Here is a 27,579-nt window from a genome sequence, read left to right as displayed (position 1 = left end):
TGGTTTGGTTTCAAATTTTTTTATAAATTCTTATGGAGAAAATGACTGAAAAAAAAGTTGGCTGAAAGGTGATTCAACATCGACTGCTCCAATAACAATGGAGATTCGTATGTGAAACACTAAAAGCTAAAACAAAATAATCCAGAAGTTTCTTAAATACTATGCTAAAATTATTTTAGGATTTATTTGAATAATTTTCCATATAAAATCATTAAATAAACAGAAAACTGTTCAACAAAAGTGGAAAGTGGTTTTTTTGATGTTTAGCCCAGTTGTACCCTACAGAACTTATTATCTAACCTTTAGCTTATGCTTTTATTAATCAACTGTCAAATTCTGATTTTCATTCATTTACTTTTTCCCAATTATCTTCGGATCATTTACTACCGCGTACTGTCCAAATAAATGGCAGGATGGATGGATTTCAGGGGTAATTTTAAGATCTCATGGCACTACCATGATTTTTGGATGATACTATAGTATTTTTTGAAGTAACTATGCAACACCAAATTTCAAAGCATAATGGTACTACCATATGATGAGACAGATGAGCATAACGAGCGACCTGAAGGCCATGATGAGGAGATGCATGTGTCTCAAATACAGCATATGGCTTAATATGTGTGTAAATTAATCCGTCACACTAGGACAGATTGATACCTCACGACAGCTATATGGTTCACGCAGCAGAAATCGACAAGAGATGTCACAAAATGTTCAGCTTAAGTAAAACAATACAAGTGGATATGGTAGATAGGAAGGTATAGGAGAACTGTATACACTGCATATTAAGAAGAAAGACAGGTTGATGCAGGTAGAATTGTGAGCATACATACATGTATGGACATGTTGCTACATGTATGTTTGTATGCTTGTGTATATGAGGTATGAGAAGTTCACACAACATATTAATGTATGTACAGTGTGTACGAGTGCACATAGGTAGTTATGTTTATAAAGGAGATATTCTATGCGTGCAAAGAGGAAGATGAATGTTAAAATACTACTGTAATCTGGAAAATTAGCATTATTTTGTAGGCTAATAACGTAGAGCCCAAATGTAGGTGTTCGATGTTGCCCAAAGAAATTTTCTCTGTCCTTACAACAACAGCTAGAGTTTCTGTACCAGGTTATGAAACAGATATTGAAAGAGTGGGTTTCTTTGTCACGCTTTTATAATAAGCTCCTTCTGAGGATGGGAGGTATTTTGGTACGAGAGGTAGGTTGATGCATGCTAGCTTTTTGTCCGTCTGTGGGAGGAATCTGAATGGCAGGTGACTATGGAGTCGAAAAGTGCGGAGGCCGACAACTCAAAACATATCCCGGACAAAGCTGATGAGGGACCGACGGTGTAAAATAAAGTACATGTCCCGATTCGGCATTGCATGAGGATGCGAAAATCAAATGCTTCTGGTATGCCTTGCGGAAATAAATTTATGATCAGTTTTGCCCCCTTTTTTCCCTCCCCAAGTTCCCCTGTGGCTCTCGGTCACACCTCCTGATCCTCGAAGACCTCTAGGAAGAGTGGGGGGAAGAGTTCTGTGGGACACTCCACTTTCATGTGCAGGAAGCGGCTGGCGTGACAGGCACCGATCATGCGCAGGTTCGTCACCTTCATCAGCAGCTTGGGCCAGAAGTGAGAGATGTTATGCTTGCGATGGTTGATGTAGTGCTCGAATGCTAACAGGTACATCTCCTGACACTTCTCGATCTTTTCCACACATGTGAGTCCAGAACGATCTGTGTAATGGAATATTAAACAAAGACGAAAATTAATTAATCTAAAGATAGGGTAATTTTACTCTCTCCTCTGGTTTAAAACCCATATGTCATTTTTCCCGTTGAGCACAAAAGGAGAATTTCTAGACAATTATTTTTGTGTCTGATGATAACTTTAATAAGTGTTATATTAATGTGCTTTTGCACAAAGGTCAATAAATCGTTTGACTACTGGGTTATGTTTAACAGGTTACTATTATATTTTAAATGTGATACATCAAGGGTTTCTTTAACACAATTCACTTGAGCATTAATAGATGTTACATAAAAAAGGTTAAAAATGTAAGATGCTGTTTTGGCAATGATTCTTTTGACCCACTAGATGGTGCAATTTATCAGTAGACCCAAAATTAAAGAAAACATACCTGATTACATACACACTACCTTTAAAACTTTGGAGTTGGTACCATTTTTTAAATGTTTTTGATAGAAGTCTCTTATGCTCAGTAAGGCTGCATTTATTTAATAAAAAATACAGTAATCTCAATAAATAATGTGAAACATTTTTACAATTTAAAACAACTATTTTATATTTTAATATATTTTAATATTTAATTTATTCCTGTGATGGCAAAGCTGAAATTTCTGCATCATTACTCCACTTTTCAGTGTCACATGATCCTAATATGATTATTTGCTGCTCAGAAACATTTCTTAATTATTATCAATGTTGAAAACAGCTGTTTTTGTGGAAACCGTGATGCATTGTTTTCAGGATTCATTGATGAACAGAAAGTTCAAAAGAACAGCATTTATTTGAAATAGAAATCTTTTTTAATATTATAAATGACTTTACTGTCACTATTGATCACTTTAAGCCAAGGCATTTTTGCTAAATAAAAGTATCTTACTGATCCCACACTCGTGAAGCATAAATGCACCATAAATGTAGTTCATATGACTGGTGTGCTATATAAGGCTACACAAAAGCTTTGTGTGAACATTGCGCTGCACTGATAATCTTGCAGCGGAAGGCAAGAATATCAGTGCAGCGCTTCCAGGTTCTACGTCAGAACGCCAGCTCAGTAATTAAATTGCTGTCTATGGAGGAGTTGGAGAGCTCTCGGATTTCATCAAAAATATCTTAAATTTTTTTTAACTTTAGAAGTTTATCGGGGCTCTACGGGTTTGCAACGTCATGAGGGTGAGTAATTAATGACAGAATTTTCTTCTTTTTTTATTCTTAGTAAACCATAAATGGCTTTAGTAGATCTCTGTCCATCTCACCTGAGCTCATGAGCAGTACAGCCTGCAGCAGCGCCACCTCTGAGTCATCCAGGTTGAACTGTGACAGGCTCTTGCCTAAATCAAAGATGGCATCAGACACCACTCCTAACCCTCCATTCTTCAGCTGCTCTCGACTGACAGCCATCTCTCCGCTCAAGGTCAGCGTCTCACTCTCTGGGTCATACCGCACCGCTGCACGCAAGGACATGATCTCCATACAGCAGCCTTTCAGCAGGATAATCTGGTCTTCACAGGGCAGCTGGACACCAGTGGAAGAAAATAAAGCGCAACTGATTCTTGTGCTTTTACAGAACACATGATATCTTTCAGGGCTCAAAAGAATGATTGTGAATTCTGTTTGTCAACAACTTAAGTGGGTCATATAAAAAAGAAAAGAAAAAAAATCAACCTGGCTAATATAGATGGGGTTTTGTTGAAATTGTAAGAATGACTTGTGAAACTGAAAATTACAAACACATCAGTAATGTTTTGCCATGCCATCATTTTTCCAGTTTATGACATTTTTGACTGTACTGGAGTTCCTATTTAATTATACTGAACTTTTTCATTTGATGAAAACAAATTACATTTATGTGTGAAAAAATAAAATAATAAATAGTATTTTACAAATATATTATAAATAAATAAATAAATATCAAAATTATACATTTTAATAAATTATAATTATATGAAAAAAAAATCGAATACATTACATTTAAATACATTTAAAATTATTATGAAAATTGTAATTGAAAAAAAAAATGTTTGTATTGAGGCCAGTTGAAATGTTGAAAATCTAAATTTTCTAACTCAAATATTTCTAACAGAAAACCAATTCTTATTGTGCTGCCTTGTTTTGACAATGACAAATCTGGCTTTTAAAAAAAATGGTCTTTTAGGATTCCTTGTGCAGTTAGACTCTCTTAAACTAGAGGTTTCAATGTCCTCCAATGTAACAAGCCAACAAGTGATCATTTGTGATCATTATGTGTTCACATGAGCAATTAGAGTGGCGAAATAACAAGTGGTTCAAAGCACAGCAACAGCCCATAATCATAGCCAGTGCTTTAATGAAGCCATTACTCAAATGCGGCAGCAAACAAAGCGGATGTGAAACTAAAGGAAGCACACAAACAGTCGTGGTACAGGAACAGCTGGAGCCAAGCAGATAATTGCTCCTTCACAGCACTATGACAATTGTCGCTAAAATGCAGCACAGTGTTCTTTAGGCTTTTTCAGGCCCGATGGAGAATTCAGCCATTTTATGTGTAGTACTCTACAACAACAGACACTGACCTCAGAGAACATGGGCAGTTTTTTGGCAAAGTCCACAACTCGTGTGATGGCAGGGGTGATAATCTTGGTGAACTCACTGAAGGCCTCCAGGTCTACTTTGTCGTTGTCTGATGTTGGCGCTGGAGACTGCCCAATGTCTTCTGGCTGAAAGAAAAACAATGAAGAGGTTTGGAGTGAAAGAAATGTTACTAATGAAATAAAGTTCAACAACATCACACTTTCTACATATTTACTGGCCCATCATAAGAAACAATACATTTCATTTTTAACAAATTTGTGAGAATGATGTATGTATGTTCTGTTTTTAAATACCTAAATAAATAGCAAATTTGCTAAAAAAAAAAAAGTATAGCTATATAGTGTAGTAGGGTTAACACATTAACTATGATGGCATACACTGGAAAACATACTAACCTAAAGTTGCAGTCAATGAATATAACTTTTTTATTATTATTATTTTAAAAGTTAATCAAATCTTTTATTCAGCATAGATTCATTAAATTGATCAAAATTATAACAAAAATTTGTATTCATCCAAGAATTCTAAAAAAAAAAAAAAAAAAAAAAAAAAAAAAAAAATTTTACGCAGCATAACTGCTTTTTTAACATTGTTAATAATAAATGTTTCTTGAGCACCAAATCATCATATTATTATGATTTCTGAAGGATCATGTGACACTGAAGACTGGAGTAATGATGCTGAAAGGAATAAATTACATTTTATAATATATTAAAATAGAAAAAAAATATTTTACATTGTAATAATATTTCACAATATTAGTTTTTACTGTATTTTTGATCAAATGAATGTAAACTTGTTGCAATTCGCTTGTGTGCACACTAACCAAACAAACTCAACTCTGATGACAAATGTTTTGACTGCTTCGATCAAGTCATTCAGACTTACACTCATGGTCATACACCTGATCTAGTCTGCACATGTGGTTTGAATAATATCTCCATCAGCGGTCTGGCTATTCCTATCTCTGACCACAAGCTTATTACTTCTGACTTTACATAAATCTGTCCAGTTAAAGTACTGCAAACATAACCATATCATATCATAATGTAAATGCTGTCGATACAGTACATTTCCGGCTTCTGTTGCTTCCTCTGCTATTTCTGATGTTTTAAATCTCACCTGTCCATCTATGATTTATGATATGTATCAATCTCTTATTGCTGACATCTTAGATGAATATGCTCCAATTAGGACCAGGTCTGTTCCCATTTCCCACTCCTCTCCTTGGTTTAATGCAGAGCATCATGCTATGAGGGCAAAATGCAAACAACATGAACATTTTTTTCAGGAAAATGGGTCTAACTGTCCATTTTCTTGCTTTTTCTGACTAAATTAAGCACTAGAAAACTGTCTTGAATGTGGCCTGCTATTCCTATATCTCTAGCACCATTAATAATATCAGCCAACACGAATCTGATTATTTATGTTGCTCTTTTTAGACCTTTGGTGAGGAACCAACCACTTCTACTTGTGAGCAAAATCTACCCAACCATTGACTAATTTTATCTAAACAAATCCATCTTTAATTAGCGATATAATACAGAAATCAAATTCCTCTTCATGCCGGTTAGACCCTGCTACTTTCCTCCTGAAACACTGTACCTCTGTCATTTCTGCCCCTATCTCACACCTCGCAAATATGTCTTTTATCTCTTCCACTATTCCAATTTCACTCAAGACGCTGCTGTTACTTCTATTCTCAAAAAAACTAATTTGGATCATGCAAATATACCTAACTACCATCCAATTTCTAACTTGCCATTGGTCTCAAAAATCATGGAAAGGCTGTCGCCACTCAGCTGTAGTAATTTCTAGCCCACAACAATTTATTTTTTATCTTTCAGCCTGGTTTCCATTAACAGCACAGCACCACAACTGCTCTAGTAAAGGTTGTCAAAGATATTTTACTCTCTGGTGACTCAGGCAGTCTTTCTATTCTTTTATTACTCGACCTCAGCTCAGTTTTTGATACGGTCTGTCATAAGATATTACTTTCTCTCGCCTCTTAGAGATTGGCATCTCAGGCTCTGCATTATCCTGGTTCTCTTCATCTGTTACAGACAGGCAATACTACATCTCTCTGCACAATTCAAAATCTCCCACTGTCTCACTCAAACAGGGTGTTCCCCAGGGTTCAGTTCTTGGACCAATATTATTCATTATCTGCTTTCAGCCTCTTGGCCAAATAATTTGTCGCCACTGTTATGCTGATGACATCCAGATATATACTGCTTGCCAGGTGGATTTGATCCACTCGACTGCCTCATTATCTTCTTGTGTCAGTGAGTTAAAAGTCTGGCTACACTCTAATTTTCTTAGCTTGAACTTGAGTAAGACAGAAATTGTAAGAACGGGTTCCCCATCTCTAATAAAAAATATAAAAGTATCAGTTTAAGTATCACTCTAGACCAGGGTAGGGAACGTTGATCCTGGAGGGCCATTGTCCTGCAGACTTTAGCTCCAACCCTGGAAAAAACACTCACCTGCCTGTAACTTTAGTAATCCTGAAGACCTTGATTAGATTTAGGGTTGGAGCTAAACTCTGCAGGACAACAGCCCTCCAGGATCAACGTTCCCCACCCCTGCTCTAGACCCATCACTGACCTTGCAGGCCTACATCAGCAAACTCTCCAAAGCAGCTTTTTTCCAGCTTTGTTGTATTGCGCAACTTCGTCCTTTCATCAGCAGAAAAGATGCGGAATAGTGCATGCGTTTATTACCTCTCACCTTGACTAACCATCTTTTTTTCTGGTCTACCAGCTCACTCCATCTCTCGTCTGCAGTACATTCAAAATTCTGCTGCCAGAGTATTAACTTCTACTAAAAAATCTGCCCACATCAATCATATCCTATTTAATCTTTACTGGTTGACTGTATCATCTCATGTTAAATACAAAATTCTCCTGCTCACCTTTAAGTCACTCAATGGCATTGCTCCTTCCAATCTTTCTGACCTACTCTCTATTGTTGGTTTAACTTAAAAAAGTAAGTTACCTGGTTGCCTTAATATTTTTAAAAGAGTTAATTGAAATTAAACACAATGAAGGCGATTGATTTAATCAACAGAAACTCAAAATATTATGTTATCTGAACCACATTAATTATTGAAGTTGATTTGACAAAAGAAAAAATTTTGTGATAACAAATCACAAAAATAATTTTTACAGTGTAGGCTCCGTTTATCATCATTGGATGGCAGGTCTTTTACTGTCACAGCACTTAAACTTTGGAACTCGCTCCCCTTGGCACTAAGACAAATGACCTCTTTCAAGTGTATTTAAATCAAAGCTCACAACATATTTGTTCAGTTTTAATGTGAGTGGGAAGGAATATAAGTCACTCGCACATACGCTGTTGTTTGTGGACCGAACCCCCCCCCCATATATGATTCGACTATCAGTCGACTATAGGCAAGACTTGACAATTCTTATTCGACTATGTTAATCCTTAGTCGGGGACACCCCTACATAGATGTATCCTTCACTGCTTTTGATATCCCACAATCCTGTGCTTTCCATTCCAAGACAGCTGAGCTACAAAATAAAACTGGCATCTGAAAGTTGTGGTTGGTGGTTAATTTGTGTGTAAACGTATGATTGTGACCAACGTTATCCACTTTTTTGTAATTTCTAGTAAGAAATAACTATTAAAGTAATTAAATAATTGCTTGGTTATTATCAAATCTCTTTGTTGTACTTCATTAAACCGTTATGGTGAAGTCTGTCCGAAATCATTTTCGTGAGGTACCTTCGTGTGCAAACACCGCCTGCAAAGTCATTGCCTGATTAGGCAGCGAGGCAACAAGTCAGCTGCCTAAGTTTTTGGACACAGCCAATATCTTTAACTCTCAAATCCTAACTGCCAACTCTGCCTGACAACCATGGATAATCAAACACAATTGCAGTGATGAAGAAATTATGCTTGATGACACTAGGAATGATTCTGAAAAAAAAAAATTAATAAATCAGCTTACAAGACGGATGAGAGCTAGAGGTTATTTGCGATCTAGCCGAGAACCAACCCACCTGTACAGTATAGTAAATAATGTTTTGCGTGTGCTTTGACAAGTTCTCAGGATCACAGACAAACAGACACAACTAGGCCTCTTACTAGGAACTTGCGTTTCTGTTTCCAGTGAGGGCCCTGGGCGTTGGTGTGGCGATGAGCCTCCGTCACCATACGAATGAGCTCCCACTCCGAGGCAGTGGGCTCAGGTCGGTTGTGCAGCGTTTTCACAATCTCCTCTTTCTTCCTCCGTTCCCGGTTTTCCTCGATCAGACGCCTCTTGGCCACACGCTTTGAATCATCCAGCACCACTGCCAGGGACATGAATCACTCGCACAATCACTCATTTAATACTTTCAGTACTGAACAGGAAATTACAGATAATGTTATGTAATGTTATTATGTGTAAGGAGATTATAGCAGGTTTTTTCAAAGGCCACATTTATAAATTTAATTTTTAAAAAACAATGTCTTTCAAAGACTCAGACGTCATTTTTTACTGAGACAGGAATGTCAACATCACATTATGCTGTTAAGCATATACAGTATATATATATATATATATATATATATATATATATATATATATATATATATATATATATATATATATATATATAAATCAACACTTAATTTAGTTTGGGTTAGTCTGTCATTATTCTTAACCATATGTCACCACAAGGATAATAGAACCTGAAATTTTTGATGTGGGGACATGAAACTACAAAGTTAATAAATCATACCAAATTATGTTTTTTTTTTTGTTTGTTTTTTTGAAAATGTAAAAAAAGTATGTTTTCTGTAACGGTTAGGTTTAGGGGATAGAATTTACAAAAAATAAAAATGATTATGTCTATGGAGAATCCTCATAAAACACAAAAACCCAACATGCGTGTGTGAAGACTCACAGTCAATGGCCATGCCCACCGAGATGCACTTCTTGAAACGGCACAGCTGGCACTGGTTGCGGGTGATTTTATCAATGATGCAGCAGCTGTCATATTTACAGGAATAGGAAGGATGAAGATTCTTCTGTATTGTCCTCCTGAAGAAACCCTATAAGCCAAGGGAAGCAAATTTATGAGTAAATACAGACTGTGATTTCGAGTCAAGCGGCTCATGCCATGGGTTGGAAAATCTCACCTTGCAGCCCTCACATGTGATGCATCGGTAATGGTAGCCGGTGGCCTTGTCCCCGCACACCACACATGGCTCATCTTTCTCCAGGTAGCTGGGAACATACCCTAGAACAGAGATGCTATTCACTAGAAGAGGAGGAGGAGAATGGGCTGTTACAGCAGAATACATACACACACACACCACCTCTACAACCCTGAGAGACCAGTTTTACAACACTGACTGTCATTTTGTTAATAACTCCTTTTGTGTTCTGGAAGTCATATATATTTCAAGCATCGTGAGGGTGAGGAGATGATAACAGAATTTTTAGTTTATTCCAAAATGATCTGCATATGGTGCAACCCAACTGAACTGACTAATCATAGATCTGTTGGTGTGATTTCTGCCATGGCATTTCAGACAAATACTTTTTACCCACAATAATCAAGCTTAACAGAATTCTCAAAGATATAAATGTTTATTTTTGGAAGTTGCATTTAAAATCTGCTTTGCTAAAAATAGGAGTGGTACGTTTGAACATCATAAGATCAAAATATTTGGGTCTAGACTGCAGTGAAAGTGGATCCAAAATTCTTACCAGACGTGCTCTTTATAGAGCATTGACTATTCTTTCTTTTTCTTTTCACTCCATTTGGCCACCTGACGAAAAAGACAGATGGGAGAAATAAGTATACAGTAAAATTTTCAGATTTTCATTTCACAAGCTATTTAAAATCTAAAATGTAAAAAAGCCTCATATACACATCAGCTGAAAAGTTTGGGGTTGGTATGATTTTTAATATTTTTGAAAGAAATCTTATGCTCACCAAGGTTGCATTTATTTGATCAAAAATAAAAGTAATATTGTTAAATATCTAAAAATATTTTCTAATTGAATATATTTTAAATGTAATTTATTCCTGCTGAATTTTCAGCATCATTACTCCAGTCTTCAGTGTCACATGATCCTTCAGAAATCATTCTAATATGCTGATTTGATGCTCAGGAAACATTTATTATTATTATCAGTGATGAAAACAGTTGTGCTGTTTAATATTATTGTGGAAACCATGATACATATATTTTTCAGGATACTTTGATTAATATTATAATAAAAGTTCAAATAAACAGTATTCATTTAAAAAACGAATCTTTGTAACATTATATTATATATATATATTATAAAGCAGTAAACTGTCACTTCTGATCAATTTAATGCATCATTGCATTCCATTATTATTTCCATTGTTTTACAGTGTGTATTTTAAGGCCTAACAGTAAAAAATGTACCATTATAGCGTTATCAAACAGAATAATTACCAAACACTCCACTTGTCTGTCACTGATCAGGCAAACAGACAGTCTCGCAACGAATTCACACCATTGGTTTGATACAATACAAAGTTCTGTCATGAAACTCTAGATGGCACAGGCTGATCCTTAGTCATTAACTCAATCTGCTTGCAATCAGATTGTTCTCTATAGGGCACCACTGATTGGTTCTTGCTGTATCAGTAGCCAATGAGTTCGCTGCTTAACCTTTAAAAGCTTGGTCAGCATTTACTATAGCTGTTTCAGCGCTTTCAGAAACGCTCCACCTTCCCCAGCTCCACCTGTACAGATCTGCTATGGGTAATTCATGTACGCTATATTGTACAGCAGCAGCAAGTCTTACTTGCTCACAACAGGTTGTCGTGTATGTATTGGCAGTAGCAAGTCCTGTAAGTTGGTCCCCAGAAGTAAGGTTGAAGACATCTGTACTAGTTAGATTGTTAAAAAAACACAGTAATGTTCTGAGAGTAGGGCTGGGCGATATATCGCATGCGATTGTCACGCGCATTTCGTCAGTAAAGCCGGTTCCCTGATTACCGCTAAATCGCCATCACCTGCTTTCAAATGGAGCGCCATTTAATAGACAGAACCGTAGTTCACTGACAAGCCACTCAATATCGCGTTCATTATAGCAGATGAATCGCCTTCGATAATGAACGCGATATTGAGTAGCTTGTCAGTGAACTACGGCTCTGTCTATTAAATGGCGCTCCATTTGAAAGCAGGTGATGGCGATTTAGCGGTAATCAGGGAACCGGCTTTACTGACGAAATGCGCGTGACAATCGCATGGGATATATCGCCCCGCCCTATCTGAGAGATGATGTTAATCAACTTATGAATGGCTTTCTACAGTTGTTTCTGCATATTAAGCTCAGATAGGACAAAGTGTTTTAACAATAAATTTAAACACTTCACCTTTAAAAGAAGAGTTCACCCAAAAATGTTAATTCTGTCATAATTTACTCACACTCATGTTGTTCCAAACCTGTATAACTTTCTTTCTTCTGTGGACTAAAGTAAGATTTTTTGAAAAATGTGTTTTTTTTCCCCCATAGAGTGGAAGTCAACGGGGACAAAAATTGTTTGGTTACCAACATTCTTCAAAAAATATTCTCTTATGTTGCACGGAAAGAAAGAAAAAAAAAGAAGAAGAAGAATACAGGGTTACAACAACATGAGGGTGAGTAAATGATGACAGAACTGAACTGGGTGAATTTTTGGGTGAATCATCCCTTTAACTAAGTGGGAAAAATAAATACATGTGGTGACCATGCGGTGGCACTGTTTTAAAATAATTTCATACTGCATTAACCACTTCAGCTGACTGACATAATTTGTCTGTCAACAGTGTTGAATCACGTTTGTAAAACTGAAAGAACAGCAATTGATAAAACCACAAACCGGTTTCAAGTTTTAAATTCATGTGACTACCCTTATGACTCCAAAACCCCACTGAAATATATAAGCAGCTCTTTCAACCTCAGTTGGTAGTGAACAACAACAAATGTCCCTGTCTACATGTGGAGGTTATGAACTCTGTAGCAGCGTACAGCAAATGAACCCGACACACCTCCAAGAACTAGCACACAGTCCAGTTCATGTGAGGTAATGCTTGTGTATATAGAGCTGAACACATCAACGTCCATAGTATCCATATCACTCAACATAATAATTATGACGATACAATATTGTTACATTATTCATATACTGCATGAAGATGTATTACATTACAAATGACCAAAACATGACAATCTAGTGAACTCAATGCCAACAACAACAACAACTTTAAATGTTGCAAATAACTGAAACTGAAAAAAAAAACAAAAACTTATAATCAAATGCAATATATTCAAACATCATCAGTAGTGTCACATGTGGGATTTTAGTTTCATTAAAACACACACACTCACAAACACTGACAGTAATGCAAAGACCTTTTAAATATTTTCTCTCTTCCCTCTCGGACGGGATTAAGTATTAAGTCATACTGACACTCTGCCCGCACATCAACAGACACAACTGAACAAACAGAAGGAATGGGATGGATGGAGAAAGAACATTTATATTCTAACCTGTTGACATAATAGTGCTGTAAAATGTGCATGATTGCCGTCTCCCTCCTCTTGCCAAGCTGTCAGCAATCTATCTGCAGTAAAAGGGACTCTGTGCTGGTAGGATGACACTTCTCTCACCAACCCCATCCCATCCCTCTCTCCTTCCACACACACACACACCTCCTGCCACAGCTCGTGTGCATCAGCCCCGTGAGCCCCACCTCTCTTCCATCATTTACCCTCAGCTCTCATCTTCCTCTTCACTCTCTCAATGTTTCTGTCTGACAAAATCATACGCAATGAAGCAAAAGACCCTCTGTCATCTGTCTTTAGCTAAATATAGACTGCTACAGTGTAGTCATTTGCAGATACTCCAAATACCAAATACTAATATTCAGCAGAGTTTCTAGAATATTAATACATTCATGCATAAATCATCAATAGAACTATGTTAGAGCTGAACACAGCGTCATCCATCTTTAGTGTTTCAATTGCATGCAAAAAAATATGCCAGGTATACAGAGGAGTTCAAAATACTGAGACCACAAGTGAAAATACTAATATTTTGCATTATTCATTATTAATAATAATGTTGATAATAATAATCAAAATTATTAGTTACTAAATAAAAGTATTATTATTATTATACATTTTTGTTTGTATAATAATAACAGTAATTGGTAATATGGTAATTATTGTTATTATTTTTTCATTTATTGCGTTTATTATAACGCAATATTATATTGTTGTTGTATCACAATAACAATTTCAGTGAAATATTTTATTAACATGAATATGAGAATGTAAAAAGTACAAAAATGTACGCCATAACATTTATTTAATAATAATAATAATAAAAAAAATGTTTTATATTTATGTATATAAATACAGAGTGGAAATCTTGGATATAAAATATTTTTTTACAATTTAAACAATTTTTTTTTAAGATCTACAATTTTGAAAAATTTTAATCACTGCACTTTAGGACCTTAAAGCATATTTACACACATCCATATATATATATATATATATATATATATATATATAAATAATTGACAGACATGCTACACTACTTTGGTTGCGAATGTGAACAAGTAAAAAATGAGAGTTTCTGTCTCATGGCTAAAGCTACACGTGAGCCAATGACACATCATCCAAGCGAAGTCCACGGGTGGATGTCAAAGTTCCACTTCGTCCTTTTTAATTCCCACACATGCTTCCAAGGAGAGAGGAGCTGAGACGCTAAGAGATGAACGTGCACACTCAGAGTGAATAAGCTGTTAAATGCTCACTCACGCATGCTTTCTGCTAATCAAATTATAGAGGCATAATTAAATGGCGGGTCAAGGCGATGCAGGGCGCAGGACAAATCTGCCTTTCAGGGAACCATCTGAAAGTTCTCTAGCTGCATAATAATCCCACAACTGACCCACAGGGCCATAAAACTGTGTGTGAGAGTGTGTGCGGTTGTGTGCATGCAGTACTGAAAGTCTGGGGGGAGGGCGAGACCATGAGGCAGCACATGTGAGAGACACGTGCTTGAACGCTTCAAACACACACACACACACACACACATAGACACTGCCTCAGTGAAACATTGGTCAGAGACAATCCACCGACTGTCGTAATGATTCAGTGTCCTGAATTGTCCCTTGCTACACAGTGGCCCCATCTGCCTTCAGTACATCTCTCTCTTCTGCACTCTAATCTCACTCTCTATTTGTCTTATTCCTCATCTAATCGTATCATCTACTCGTAAAACACTTCACACATTTGGATGAATCAACAGGCACACTGGATAACAGTCACATTCGTTTAGGTTAATACGTACTGCTTCCTGTGCTGTAATGCGCTTAAACATATTAATGTTGATGACTGAATTTATTATATACTTGATTCTGTTTGTTCTGTCAAAGCATTGAACAGCCAGATATGTTTGTATAATTAAGCTACACTCTATTATTGACCATTGTACCTTACAGTCAATCTAGTTTTATGTCTCTCTTATCACTCCGCAGCCTCCTTCATCTCACATAATAAAATAATTTCAACTCAAATCAATATTTCATGTCCATTTATGTAGTAATGTGTAACAATTAGAGTATTTGATAATAACTGACAATTTGATTATAATCTTTATCATTAAAAACTCTATTTATGATATAAAAATATAATAATTATTATTCATTTAGAATTTATCATATATTATTTATTTTTATTTTTTATTAATATTCATGTATCATTCAGCATAACAGTTTGAGTGAAAAGTTTTACTACATGAATTTAAGAATGTAAAAAATACAAAAAATTGTGCTTGATTAGTGACCTAAAATAATAGCGCAAAAAACTTTTTTATTTGTTTGGTAAGTTTTAAGTGTAATATGCTGGATTTTGTACAGTCAACTCATTATTTCAAAAAATACTCATGGTTCATCAAAAGAAAATGTAAAAAAAATAAATAAATTTAATTTATATTTTTAATGAAGTACATTTTTTTTCCACTAGGATCTAATTCTTCTGTTAATCAATGAAGCAGACACGGTTACTGGTCATCTCAAACTGGACAAATATCAGCCAATTAGTAAATCAGGGGTAGTTCGGCCAAAAATTTAAATTCTGTCATCATTTACTCACCCTCATATCATTCCAAACCTGTAAGACTTTCTTCTGTGGAACACAAAAGGAGATACTCTGAAGAATGTTTGTGACCAAACAGTTTCGTGACACTGAGATATTTCTCAAAATGATTCTCTTTCTTTATGTTCCACAGAAGAAAAATAAAAGTTATTCAGATTTGGAACGACAGCATGAATAATTGATGACTGTTGAATTTTTTTGGAGGGGGAACTATCCCTTTAAGAGCTAACATATTTTAAAAATGGCAAAAGCTCACACACAGGATAACTCACCGTGTCTCATCTCCCTCTGGCAGGTTAAGCTCCTGCTCTTTGTGTTCCATTCACCTTGATTCCATCCAGCATCCAATCACATGAGACTGAGGCGGACCCGACCTTCGCCGCTTTGCTCAGCATATGCAGGGTCAGTATCAGTCAACTGCTATAGGACGGGTCATGGTGACATACCCCGAATGTATTTCTGGCTCTGAATCAAACGCCTTTATACCTGTTTGAGAGAAAAACATAATTCATCTTAAATTATGTAATAAACAGTTCATGCACAAAGAGAATCAAACAGTGAATTTCTCGAATCAAATCCTCTACATGATACCTGCTTCTGTCCTCTAGAGGCTGAACCAAACTTCATTTGTAAAGCAGCTGTGACTCAGTTTCAACACATGGTGGTGCACATGCGCATGAGATCATCATGTCTGAACTCTCACCCCCAGGCCAAGCCGCTCTCATTAGAGAGAAAAGGCCAAATGATAAATGCATATCCCTCACGCCTGGGTGTTATTTTTCCATTCCTGCTCTGAAGCTGATATGGCTTCATTGTGCAAGGTCAATAACTCTGTCATTTCCAAGGCAACCACTCAGCCTCTGTCTAATTATAGGAAAGCTGAACTGGGTTATTCCATAATGGCTGACCTTAGTATTTAATATTTTAGCAGTTCATACCATCTTGGGATTGATTTACCCCTTTTTAAAAAAAGATTTTAGAGATTTTGTTTGTGAAGGATGTCTCTTTCATTGGACTGACATGCATTATCGCCTTATGTCACACCTTTAAGTGTGATGTACGATGTCATGACTCACATGGTACCCTAAACAAGATCAGACATGAGGAGTCCCCTGAACACAAACACGATTACCTGATGAATCTCTTTAATTTTATAGATTCTGGCTTCTGACTGGTCAATTTGAGGGTCCAACTAAAATCTACAAAAGAAAAACTAAAGATAATCTGATTTTTCAGCAAGCACTTTTTGGGCCTGGTACAGAGCCTTTAACATACAAAAAGTTGTATCTAATATAAATATAAGCTAATCAAAATATATACTTAAACACTAGGGATGTGATGAGACAGTTGGCTCAAGAGACGAGATGAGACGAGACACGAGATTGAGTTGACGAGATCGGGATGAGATTTTTTACACAGTATTTTTAAGAATTCCTCAATGACAAAATTAATGACTGGAAAAATAGTCTGCAGGTGAATTTGAAATGTTTTAACTAATCATCTTGTAATGAATGTCATTTCAGTTCTACTTTAACATATTATTACTACTTACTTTAACACATTACATACTTTAACGCATTACTGCATATTAACATATGCAGTAAAAGCACTGTAAAAGGTTTTGCCACAAACTCAACTGATTCGTTTCTCTCCAGACCTTAGAACTGTACATGATTTATGAGCTTCTACAACTTTTGACCTCCTAAATGAATTATTTTGATGCAGTGGTTGTAAAATCCAATCCAAGTTCAGAATACTCAAAACATTTAAGCAAACAACTCAAAGAATATTTTAGTAGAACCTAAAAAAAATATATTTTATACTACCTAAATTCAGTAATTACAATTTAATTGAAGTATTGAATAAACTTACACCTAATCTTTACGGCTAAGTGTTAGTTAGCAACAACACACCAGCATGCGCTAACGTAATTATCAAAGAGATTAACACTATTTACTTGCATTAACTGTTAATCAACATGCAGTATTTATAGCCTTGAAGTTTCATAGCCCATTCTCAACCTAACCACAGGCACTACTCTTCACCACGATGGTAACACTACAAAATTTAAAAATTACAGAAACTCATTTAAATACCAAAATAACAGAACATTAAACAATAAAAAATATTCCCCTGTATTAATCTTTTGCAAAAACACAAAATAACACTCAATTTCAACATTTATTCTCCCTTACAGAGTGTGACCCAAAGCATGCGGAGAACTTGAAATCTGCTGCATCTCAGTTTAATGTTGAATGGACTCTTAGGATAACATTGGTAATGTCGGCAACGACGTGACATGGATGACGACACTTTTTTATTGCTCGGTAAACTTAAAAATAATAATTTAAGTATAAGGGTTTACTCAAAAATGTTGAGCTACACAAAAATAAAACTAAACTCGTTCAGAAAATGTAATTGTTTTAAGTTGCATCAATGATTAAACAGACTTTAATTGCAGTGTACTCAATCTTTATAAGTTAGTAGTACTGTTCGGGTTTACAGTGTAGTAAACACACATACATACAAAGTTCTTTCATAAAACTCTGGATGCTACAGACTGATAGGTCCTTAACTCAATCTGCTTTCAATCAGATTGTTCTTTATGGGGCACCACTGATTGGTTCCTGCTGTATCGGTAGCCAATGAGTTCGCTGCTCAACCTTCAAATACTTGGTCAGCACAGTGCTTTCAGAAACCCTCCACCTTCCCCAGCTCCACCTGTATAGATCTGCTATGGGTAATTCATGTACGCTATATTGTACAGCAGCAGCAGCAGCAGCAGCATGTCTTACTTGCTCACAACAGCATGTTGTTTATGTACTGGCAGTAGCAAGTCCCGTAACAGCAGCAGCAGCTTAGTAGATCTATTCCGCCAAACAACTCACATCATTCTAACAAACATTATATAAGATTTTTCATTCCATAATTTGATAAAACAATTAGGATTATTCCCAGTGAAACGTTTAGATAAACCATTAGACAACTTTCTGAATAAAAACATTGCCTAGTGGCATTTAAAGCAGAATATTCCAACAAAATATGTTTTATAGACAGAGGAGTCTGACAAAAATGACATGTTGGTGTTGCATCACCTTTCAATAAAAATAAAGGAGCAAGTCTGGAATGACCAATTTGTCACCTTGTGTAAACAGTCTGGTCATGTCTACACTCAAAAGATAACTTGTAAAAAACAAATCCAATTTATGATTGACTTCATATAGCTTATTATTAATACTTGCCCCATTCCATTTGCCATTTTTTGTATACATATAAGTTTAGTACAGGTTTAAGATCTCTTATACTCATAGAGAGAGCTTTCTTTCTTTGCTGTAGTATCTGACTGTTCTTCTGGTTGATATTAAACAGACATTTTAACTGATTTTATTCAACAATCTACTGTAGTTCCACTTTTCTAATTCAATAGTTCTGGTCAATAGCTTCTATTGTCACTCAAATGGAACAATCTGATTGTGTGTGTTTACATAGGCATTGCAGCAGCCTTGGTCACAGACACATACATAACCTTCCCTCAGGAAATCTGTTCTTTAAATGTGATTGTTGCAACCATAGAGCCTTGAACATCCGCAGATCATTCAGAAACAACTCAAATAAAACAGTATTAGTGATTCAGATAACCACAATTTACTAATTTGTCAGCTAAGTGGCTATTTGTAAAATCAGTAAAAATTTAAGTAGAAAGCAGCTTAATTCCAATGTTTTCTGAACTCATTCAATTACAGACAGAAGACATACATTTGTATACAGCTCATGCACACAGTCCATATGGCTAAAACACATTTTGGCAGAAGAGGACTCATGGGATGCCAAGAAAATGACTAGTTTTGAAAAACAAAATTGACCTCTCTCATTCCCTTCCTGGTGAAGAGGACCGCTACTTTCCATCTCTCATTTATTGTCAATGCTGGGGAAATAAACCTGGCAGAAACAGGAAACCAGCAACGCATGTTTAGAATTAAATAACAGAAACCCAAACAAGTGCCTTGAGTGCCGAGTCTGTTTCTTTCAATATAATATTGTAGGTATTAGTCACGAAATGCGTATCTGGACAAATTGTCTAGCTACAGTAGTTGAAAAGCTAAAAACCATGACAGCGATGTTGCAGATTTTTCAAATATAATTTAAGAGGTTGTTTAATGCTCTTCTTCTTTCTGTGGCTATTTTCAAGCACTTAACCAAAAAAAGCTCATTCAAAAATACTGATTATATTGAATATTCAAGATGCTTTCCTAGACTGTTATGCTCACTGCCATTTATTCATAATATACAAAAAATTGAATCTCTGACTAATATTTTCACTGTGTCAAATACTCTTTTGGTTTGGAAGGATATTAAGAAATATTTAGTTATTCCAAATAAGATATCTTTTAAGTCTCCAATCGCACTCAATCCTGATCTCCCCCCAACCGTACAGAATACTGGTCTTCTGTCCTGGAGGTTCAGAGGAGTGTCTGAGTTTGGCCACTTATTTGATAATGGTCACATGAGGTCATTCCAGTCATTAAAGGAGGAATTTAACCTGCCCAGTAATGATTTTTACAAATTTCTTCAATTATGGCACTTTTTAGAGTCATACTCAAAAGAAGGTAATATACGATTTGATCTTACTGAAGTGGAAAAACAGCTTCTCTCTTCTTTTACTCTTCAGAAGAAGATCTCGGAGTTATGTGCTCTGCTCTGCTATATCTAATGTTGGTCCTTCAACTTTTGACTCTCTGAGGGTGATATGGGAAAAGGACTTGGGATCAAATTTTAGTAATGAGGAGTGGTTGTCTGTTTGTACATGTGTTTTCCCTAAAGGTGTCTCAATTTCAGCCCTCGAACAAAATTATAAATTTATCCAGTTCACCTTCATAAAATATTCCCCAATTCTTCTCAATTATGTTTCAAATGTAGGACAGACATTGGCACAGTGATGCATGTGTTTTGGGATTGTGATAAAATCAAAGGTTACTGGAAAGAGATCCATAAGATTATTCAAAAGATTATTGGAAAGACTTTTGCATTATCTCCAAATGTTTACCTTCTGAACTGTAAAGCTGGTCTGTGCCTTGACTATGACAAAGAAAGTGTACTGAACTTTTGTATATATTTGGCGAAAAAATTTATATTATTACTATGGTCAACTCCTCAGATACCCTCAGTTAATATGTGGATAAGTCAGGCCGCTACTCTTTTACCTCTGGAAAAACTAACTTGCGATCTGCATCAAAGATCAAATGTTTTTTGGAGCACTTGGTCTTCTTTGTGGAACTTTCTGGAAGATGTTCAGTGACTGATATATCCTTTTAATTTTTGGTCTATAAAATAACCCTGTTATTGTATTATTTTTATTATTATTATTTTGTTTTTGCATTTTATATGCCTATGTACGAACATGTACATCCAAAGATTGTATGATGATGATATGGCTTATATAGCTGTATGTGCTGTTATGAGATACCAGTACCACGGTGTTGTGTTATAATAATAAAAAAAAGAAAAGAAAATACTGATTATGAGACTGGGTCTTTCCCACTCAAAAGGAAAAGGACAGGACAAGGACAAATGAGGGATGAGTCTTTCACAGGTGATGGAAGATGAGACAATCTATTTGAAAATGTTTCCCCTCTGCAACTAAAGACAATCCTATAAGTTAATGGCCCACAAAAGAGTAAATTCAAAGGATTATGTGGTAGAATCATGATTCGCACCGACACAGTTCTCTTGAGGTCATGTTTAAAATTACATGTCCCAGAATACATCACATGGGCAAAGATGAACCATAAATGAGGAGGTAGTCAGACACAAAGTGTGATGGATATCATATGTACAAGCTTGTGCTTTTTAGGAAGAAAAAGCAACAAAAAGTTGTAAAAGTAGGTTTAGTTTCCTGTGTGGTTAGAACTAAATAATTTGAGACTAGGGCTGCAGCTATCGATTCTTTTTGTAATCGATTAATCTACCACTTAATCGATCGATTAATCGGATTTTTTTTTTTTAAACAACCAAAACAAATAATGCAAGGCGAAAATGATGTGGCTGTAAAATGATGAAGCATTTGGCTTTTATTTCTAAAAAAAACAGAGGTATTGATTGCAACTCCAACATTTGGCTCCAAAACTAAGCCTATTTGTTGCAATTTTTACCCATTTAGTGTTTATAAGTGCCAGTGCCAACAATTATATAACAATACAGTTAAGTCAACTTACTGTAAAACATGTATAACATGTAAAACTATGAATACAAACTTAAATAGTAAAGGCCATTTGGCCTTAGTTTTGTCGTCTTAATACAACATTACAAAAAAAGGATTGCACCTTTTGCAAATTACCCACCTGTGAACAAAAACACATGCCGTGTGTGAGGAAGAGTGACGCCCCAGTCAGACCAGTTGCTTCATTGCAGTTTGGTACGGCAGAAATAGCCTACATACAATCATTTTCAATAGAACGCTGCATTTGGCTTGCATCACTTGCATTTGCGGTGCATTTTAGGTGAAGCATCCGTTCGAAAAATCGCGTACACGTCCCTGTGTATACAGTGAATGCATGCTGAAATTATTGTTGCGTGGCTACATAAAAAGTTAAAGCATATATGATGCATTGCCGCGATTGGTCTGACTGCTGCGTGAGAGAGACGAGGGTGCATGCGTGTGTGTGTGAAGGGGTTCTTTTTTTTAGGCTATATTCTCTTACAATTGAACGTTTACTACTTAAAAACATCAAAGCTAAACATCATATCTTTACTCTCCGCCATCGCGCCAACTAAATTCTAAATGTCACACGCTATGGTGTGCTTCCTGAACACTGAACAACGGTCCTGGTGAATCAGATCCCTGCGCGTATAGTGCGCGTCATAGGCATTTAACGAGGCTTCAAGGCAGAGTTTTTGCCTCAAGGAATTTTTGTAATCGAGTTAATCGAGTAACTCGATGAATCGTTTCAGCCCTATTTGAGACACCTCAAAAACTGTGGCATGAAGAAATTGGTACTAAATAAAAATAAAAATGTAGTTTCTAGATTTACAAAAGCAGACAAAATGAGACCAAACTGCTTCAGACATTCTTTGAGACACTCCTGAGAAGACACTTCCAGAAAGTACACAGCAAAATCCCCAGAGTTAAATCATCTCTGCTCAGAGTACATATGGTCCCTCTCTATATAGTGTTAAAATAAAATTGAAGCAGAGTTAAAGTTAATGAGATAAATAAGTGATGATTGAGCATTAGTGATGAACACCTGCTGTTAACAAGCAGAATCACTGAAGAGAAACACAAGAGAGGGACCATATGTTCTCTGAGCAGAGTTGATTTAACTCTGGAGAGTTTGCTGTGTAGGCAGGGGGAATTCCCTAAACCTGAGCCATGTATTGTGCCATGTAACCACCAAAATCCTCAGTTACGGGATATTATTTTAAACAAACACTGTATCTTATGGTAGACAATGGCAAAACAGAATCTTTGATTCTGATCTGCTGAAGTCTTTAGCTTTTACTTTACATATCAGCCTACCAGGAGATGAAGCATACACATGATGACAGCCATCTGTTCAGCATGGCAGTTTTACATGTTAAACTAAGGCACTTATATTAAGTTGCATTAGATAAGAGCATTTCTTAAGTGCCTCAAATCTAAATCTAATTGGCCAGCATTTAAGGGGTATTTGTGAGCATGTTCCTTAATGGTTAAATTGACATTATTAAATAAACTGATTATGTAAACAGTATTCTTCTGTAAAAAAAGAGAAACTTTTAATAATCCTGGATCCAATGAAAACAATTGCAGTGTGAAAGCCTTAAAGAAGGAGTCATTTAGCCTTGACAAGGCCTTCTTAAACATTCAGATAATTCACTGCTTGTTACCGTGGTAACAGTCCTATTCAGCCCTCAACAACAAGTGAAGAACTGAATATTGATGTTGCAGAATGATTATGTCAGGTACAGACAGCTGAGGTCAAGACGGGTTGAAAGCAAATGAATGAAATGTGTGCTCCGTCCTTTCCATGTGTCAATAGTAACTGTGTGTGTCTCTCCACAGTGACTGTGAGCACCGGAACACTTGCATGAGTCAGAGCAGCATGTAAGATTCACAAGAAGGCAATGTGATGAGCAAGATGAAGATTTTCACACAAATTCAATTTATCCATTACATTGTGATTAATTAACTTGCTAGCGCAGAGCAGAGCTGACAAGCAGTTAGTGAATGAGACACTGACAACTGCAGTACGCATCCACTGTGAATCACCTCATGGCCTCCAGTCACGCCATATCAGAAAGCCCAGTGGGACCTTTTGCATGCTTTAAGATTTTAATTGCACAGCAAATGGTGAAAACAATTTGTCCAATCCTGCTCCTGGAGAGCCACTGTCCTGCAGAGTTTAGCTCCAACCCCAATTAAACACACCTGAACCAGCTAATCAAGGTCTTATCAGGCATACAGGAAACTTCCAGGCAGGGGTGTTGAGGAAAGTTGGAGCTAAACTCTGCAGGACAGTGACCCTCCAGGACCAAGTTTGGACACCCCTGGTATAATCATTACTGCTGGTGAATATATAAATAAAATAATTGATGACGTCAAATAATAAAGTTTGCAAAATGCTCGTGGGCCTATAGCTGTGACATATTGGACATCTAAAACGCTTTTGCTGAAATCACCAAATCAATTCGAACATGTTGTGTGTGACCTTTTGAGTATCTGATGACAAAAGCATCTTGTATTGACCTTTATCGTTAGGTCATTCAATTAAACTGGACATGAATTATAGGCTACTGCACAAATGGATTTCCTAATAAAAAATGTCATATTCAAAACAAAAATTATGATACTGTGGTCAATACTATCACTGAATAATAATGTAAAATTAATATATTTATTCAACAAGGATGCATTAAATTAATCAAAATGACCATACAAGATTTATAAAGTAAACTTTCTTTTCATGAAAGAATACTAAAAAAAAATATTCCACAAAAATATTAAGTAAATATTAAACTGTTTTCAACATTGATAATAATAATCATAAATGTTTCTTGAGCATCAAATCATCATATTAGAATGATTTCTGAAGGATCATGTGACACTGAAGACTGAAATTTAGCTTTCCCATCACAGGAATACCTTACATTTTAAAATGATGAACCCCTTGTTGTGAGAGATTCCTTGTTAAATATAAATGCAACTATAGGTATATTTTCATTTATTAAACCCATTTATACTGTGAAAAATAAAACATTATATATAGTCAAACCAAATTTTATTCAGACACCTTCAACATTTCACACATTATCTCAGTTTATTCGTTATAGTTAAAAAAAACGATAATAAAATATGACAAGATCTCAGAGTTAAACTGTGTCAGAAAAATGTCAGATAACACTTCAGCAAAACAGGGTCAGGTCGAAGTGTCTGAATAATTTTTGATCCCAAATTTGTATCAGTTTTACTGGTAGTCCACTGTATGAAGAATTTTTTTGGTATAATGTCACAGTTTATTTTGCTATCCTCACTTACATAAATGAACCATAGTGTATTTCACACTCTAGTTAAAATATATAAAATAGTGTCTGAATAATTTTTGGTTTGACTGTATGTGTGAAATAAATGTGATTTTTATTTTATATTTTATTTTTTCTACCCTACCATTAATGTAAGATGCATAAGATGAACATAAATTATGGCTGTATATTATAAAATAACAAAATAAAATAATGAATAATCTTGTGTCTTTTGAAAGCATAATAAAAACAGTAATAATGCGTTTGGTTTTGCAATTTAGTAACACTTTACAATAAGGTTTCATAATAGATGTCCATAAGAGAGACTTAAAAATGGATTTGAAACAGAAAATTTGTTAACCTTCACACACAGCATAGCCTTATTTTCCATCAGGTTACAGGGTTGTGTAGGAAAACGCATATATAGAGCTGCATTAAGTGTCTGAGCTGGATCATGTTAAGTTCGAATAAATATTGTAAGAGCTTTTCACATGTTTTTTTCACAATGTAAAGGAAAATGTCCTTACCTTAACTTGATCTGAGTGCCTACTAACCCTAAAGTAAATTTGCCATTGAGTTTCTGTTTGCTAAGAATGCAAAGGACAAATCAGATTGTTGGCAGTAATGCAACACAAATCCAATGTTTGATTTAGTGCTTAAAACAGCCCCTGATCCCCTCTGAGTCTACAAAACACAGGCATTAGGTCCATGAGGTCCATGGCACCAGCCGGCTAAGCATTAGATTTTGGGGTTAGCTGGGGTTTAGCAGGGCTATCAGTCCTGGGGAAAAAATGAATAGCATGGGGGGAAACATAGGGAAACATATAAACATAAACCACCTGACTGTTTCATGCTCAAAACATTCTATGTCAACATATAGATGGGCAGGAGATGAATTTAGGTCCTCTGGCAATCTCCCAACAGTTCATGAGAAGTACTGTGAGCATGTAGTCAAGCCAAAAAAAAAAAAAACCCAACAAACCCTGGGTTACACAGTAAACATCAGATTCACAGCCAACATGTTCCATCACCTATGTACTGTAGTGCTCCTGCAAACCACACAGTAACACAAGCAGATTCTTTTTCATGAAAAGTAACTACGCTGAGGCCATTTAAAAGGGCAATATAATTCCCCAGAGGCAAAAACGATTTTTGAAATAATAGAATCTTGATTTTGGTGGCAGCATTAAGCTTGAGCAGATCAGTTTGCACTAAATACAACAATAAATAGTGACAAAGAGCATATTTCCTCATTTTACATCAAGAAATTAAAAGGTTTTGACAAATGCTCAACATGAGATGACTCATTGATGTTTTATTTTAAGTGAAGCTGGTCGCCTCAAGGAGCAAACATGTTGAGATCACATGACCAGCTGAAAACTATACTCTCTTCTCTATAATACTCAACATAAACCATTACTGTAGGTGGTTGCATAACTGAATAAGTCAAAGCTTTAACAGTTTAGTATTTACTGAATAAAAATGATCATACGGTTTTCCATCTTATATTTGAAAGTGGAGATAATCTTGGTGGTGAAAGTTCACATGACTAACTGGTTCACTTTGGTGTTTACAGCATTAAAGAGAAAGACTCTGTATTATAAAATATCACATCATGTTGTATATTTCAACACATTCCTGAATATGAAATATTGCAGTATGGGATTCCTGTCAATTATACATTACAATCTGCATTATTATTTACAAAAAAAAAAAAAAAAAAAATGTTAGTAAAAGAGATACAATTGCCATACTGAAAAAATAAACACAGTAAAGGTGATAATCTTACAATTGTTACCTTAAAGGTGGATGTTTTGTTTTATACATTTTTTCAATATTACTTGAAACTGTCTTTACTAACTGATAAAAGACTATTTATTAGGTGCACTGAAAGGAATAATGTTAATATACATCATCTGTGCACGAGGTAGGGCCTTAAAAACATCAGCCAATCGTTGACGAGATCATCGCGTATGGCTTGTCGATCACTGCCGTGACGTTCCTTGTGAGAGACGATCGCGGCTGCGCGCTCCAGTAACTTTCCACACTCCACAGGCGCTGCATGCAATGTTTTTGTCAGGAGACAGGAGTAACAACTGCAGATTATGAGTTACCTGCGGTGAGTCCCACATAATGAATCCACTAACACGACACAACGAATGCCGGTGGTAAACACTCATGTTCCAAAACGAGTTTTGGGAGGCGTTCCCTCGAAAGGAGGGGGGTTGTTCTTCGGTTTCTCAGTCGACAAAAAGATCTTCTTTATCACCTTTAAAGAGCTACAGTAATGATTAAAAATTATTTTTGTAGATGTATTTAGGTTGATTCAGTAATGTTAAATAATATTTTTGACTTGAATATAACCAGTTAATTTAAATTAGTTACCATTTTCAGGTTACCACTTTTTCAGTTTATGAACACAGATTATTGTAAGACTGTGGACCGTATCATCCAACCGGCACAATGCGACGCCAGGTGCGACACAAGTGTTTTTGCTAGTTTCAGACCGACGCAGTTATCATTTTGTATCATCAGATTGTTTAAACAGCAAATGCACTCGTGCTCATTTGTTTGCTAAGGGGCGTGCTGGTCTGAAAAAGAGGCACGTTCA

At 35.9% G+C, this 27,579-nt stretch overlaps 1 protein-coding gene across 7 annotated transcripts in view; it reads right to left on the bottom strand.

Annotated features, from left to right (window-relative positions):
• The window catches only part of thraa (thyroid hormone receptor alpha a), a 48,426-nt gene that overhangs the window by 4,488 nt on the left and 16,359 nt on the right, over positions 1-27,579 (bottom strand). For 5 of the 7 annotated variants that reach the window (XM_067382278.1, XM_067382277.1, XM_067382279.1 and 2 more), the window contains 8 exons: positions 15,746-15,959; positions 10,047-10,108; positions 9,473-9,594; positions 9,238-9,385; positions 8,435-8,640; positions 4,303-4,446; positions 3,007-3,265; positions 1,496-1,740 (listed from right to left, as the gene is read on the bottom strand). In XM_067382278.1, the coding sequence (XP_067238379.1) occupies positions 1,496-1,740; positions 3,007-3,265; positions 4,303-4,446; positions 8,435-8,640; positions 9,238-9,385; positions 9,473-9,594; positions 10,047-10,108; positions 15,746-15,795 (1,236 nt within the window). In that variant the 5' untranslated portion in view covers positions 15,796-15,959. Of the gene's footprint in view, positions 1-1,495; positions 1,741-3,006; positions 3,266-4,302; positions 4,447-8,434; positions 8,641-9,237; positions 9,386-9,472; positions 9,595-10,046; positions 10,109-12,854; positions 12,911-15,745; positions 15,960-18,268; positions 18,293-27,579 lie in introns of those variants that run through there. The other 2 variants (XM_067382281.1, XM_067382282.1) reach the window with 2 other exon arrangements.

This window comes from Chanodichthys erythropterus, chromosome 3 (genome assembly GCF_024489055.1).
Source record: "Chanodichthys erythropterus isolate Z2021 chromosome 3, ASM2448905v1, whole genome shotgun sequence".
Classification (NCBI taxonomy): Eukaryota; Metazoa; Chordata; class Actinopteri; order Cypriniformes; family Xenocyprididae; genus Chanodichthys; species Chanodichthys erythropterus.
This window is presented reverse-complemented; position numbering and strand designations above follow the sequence as displayed.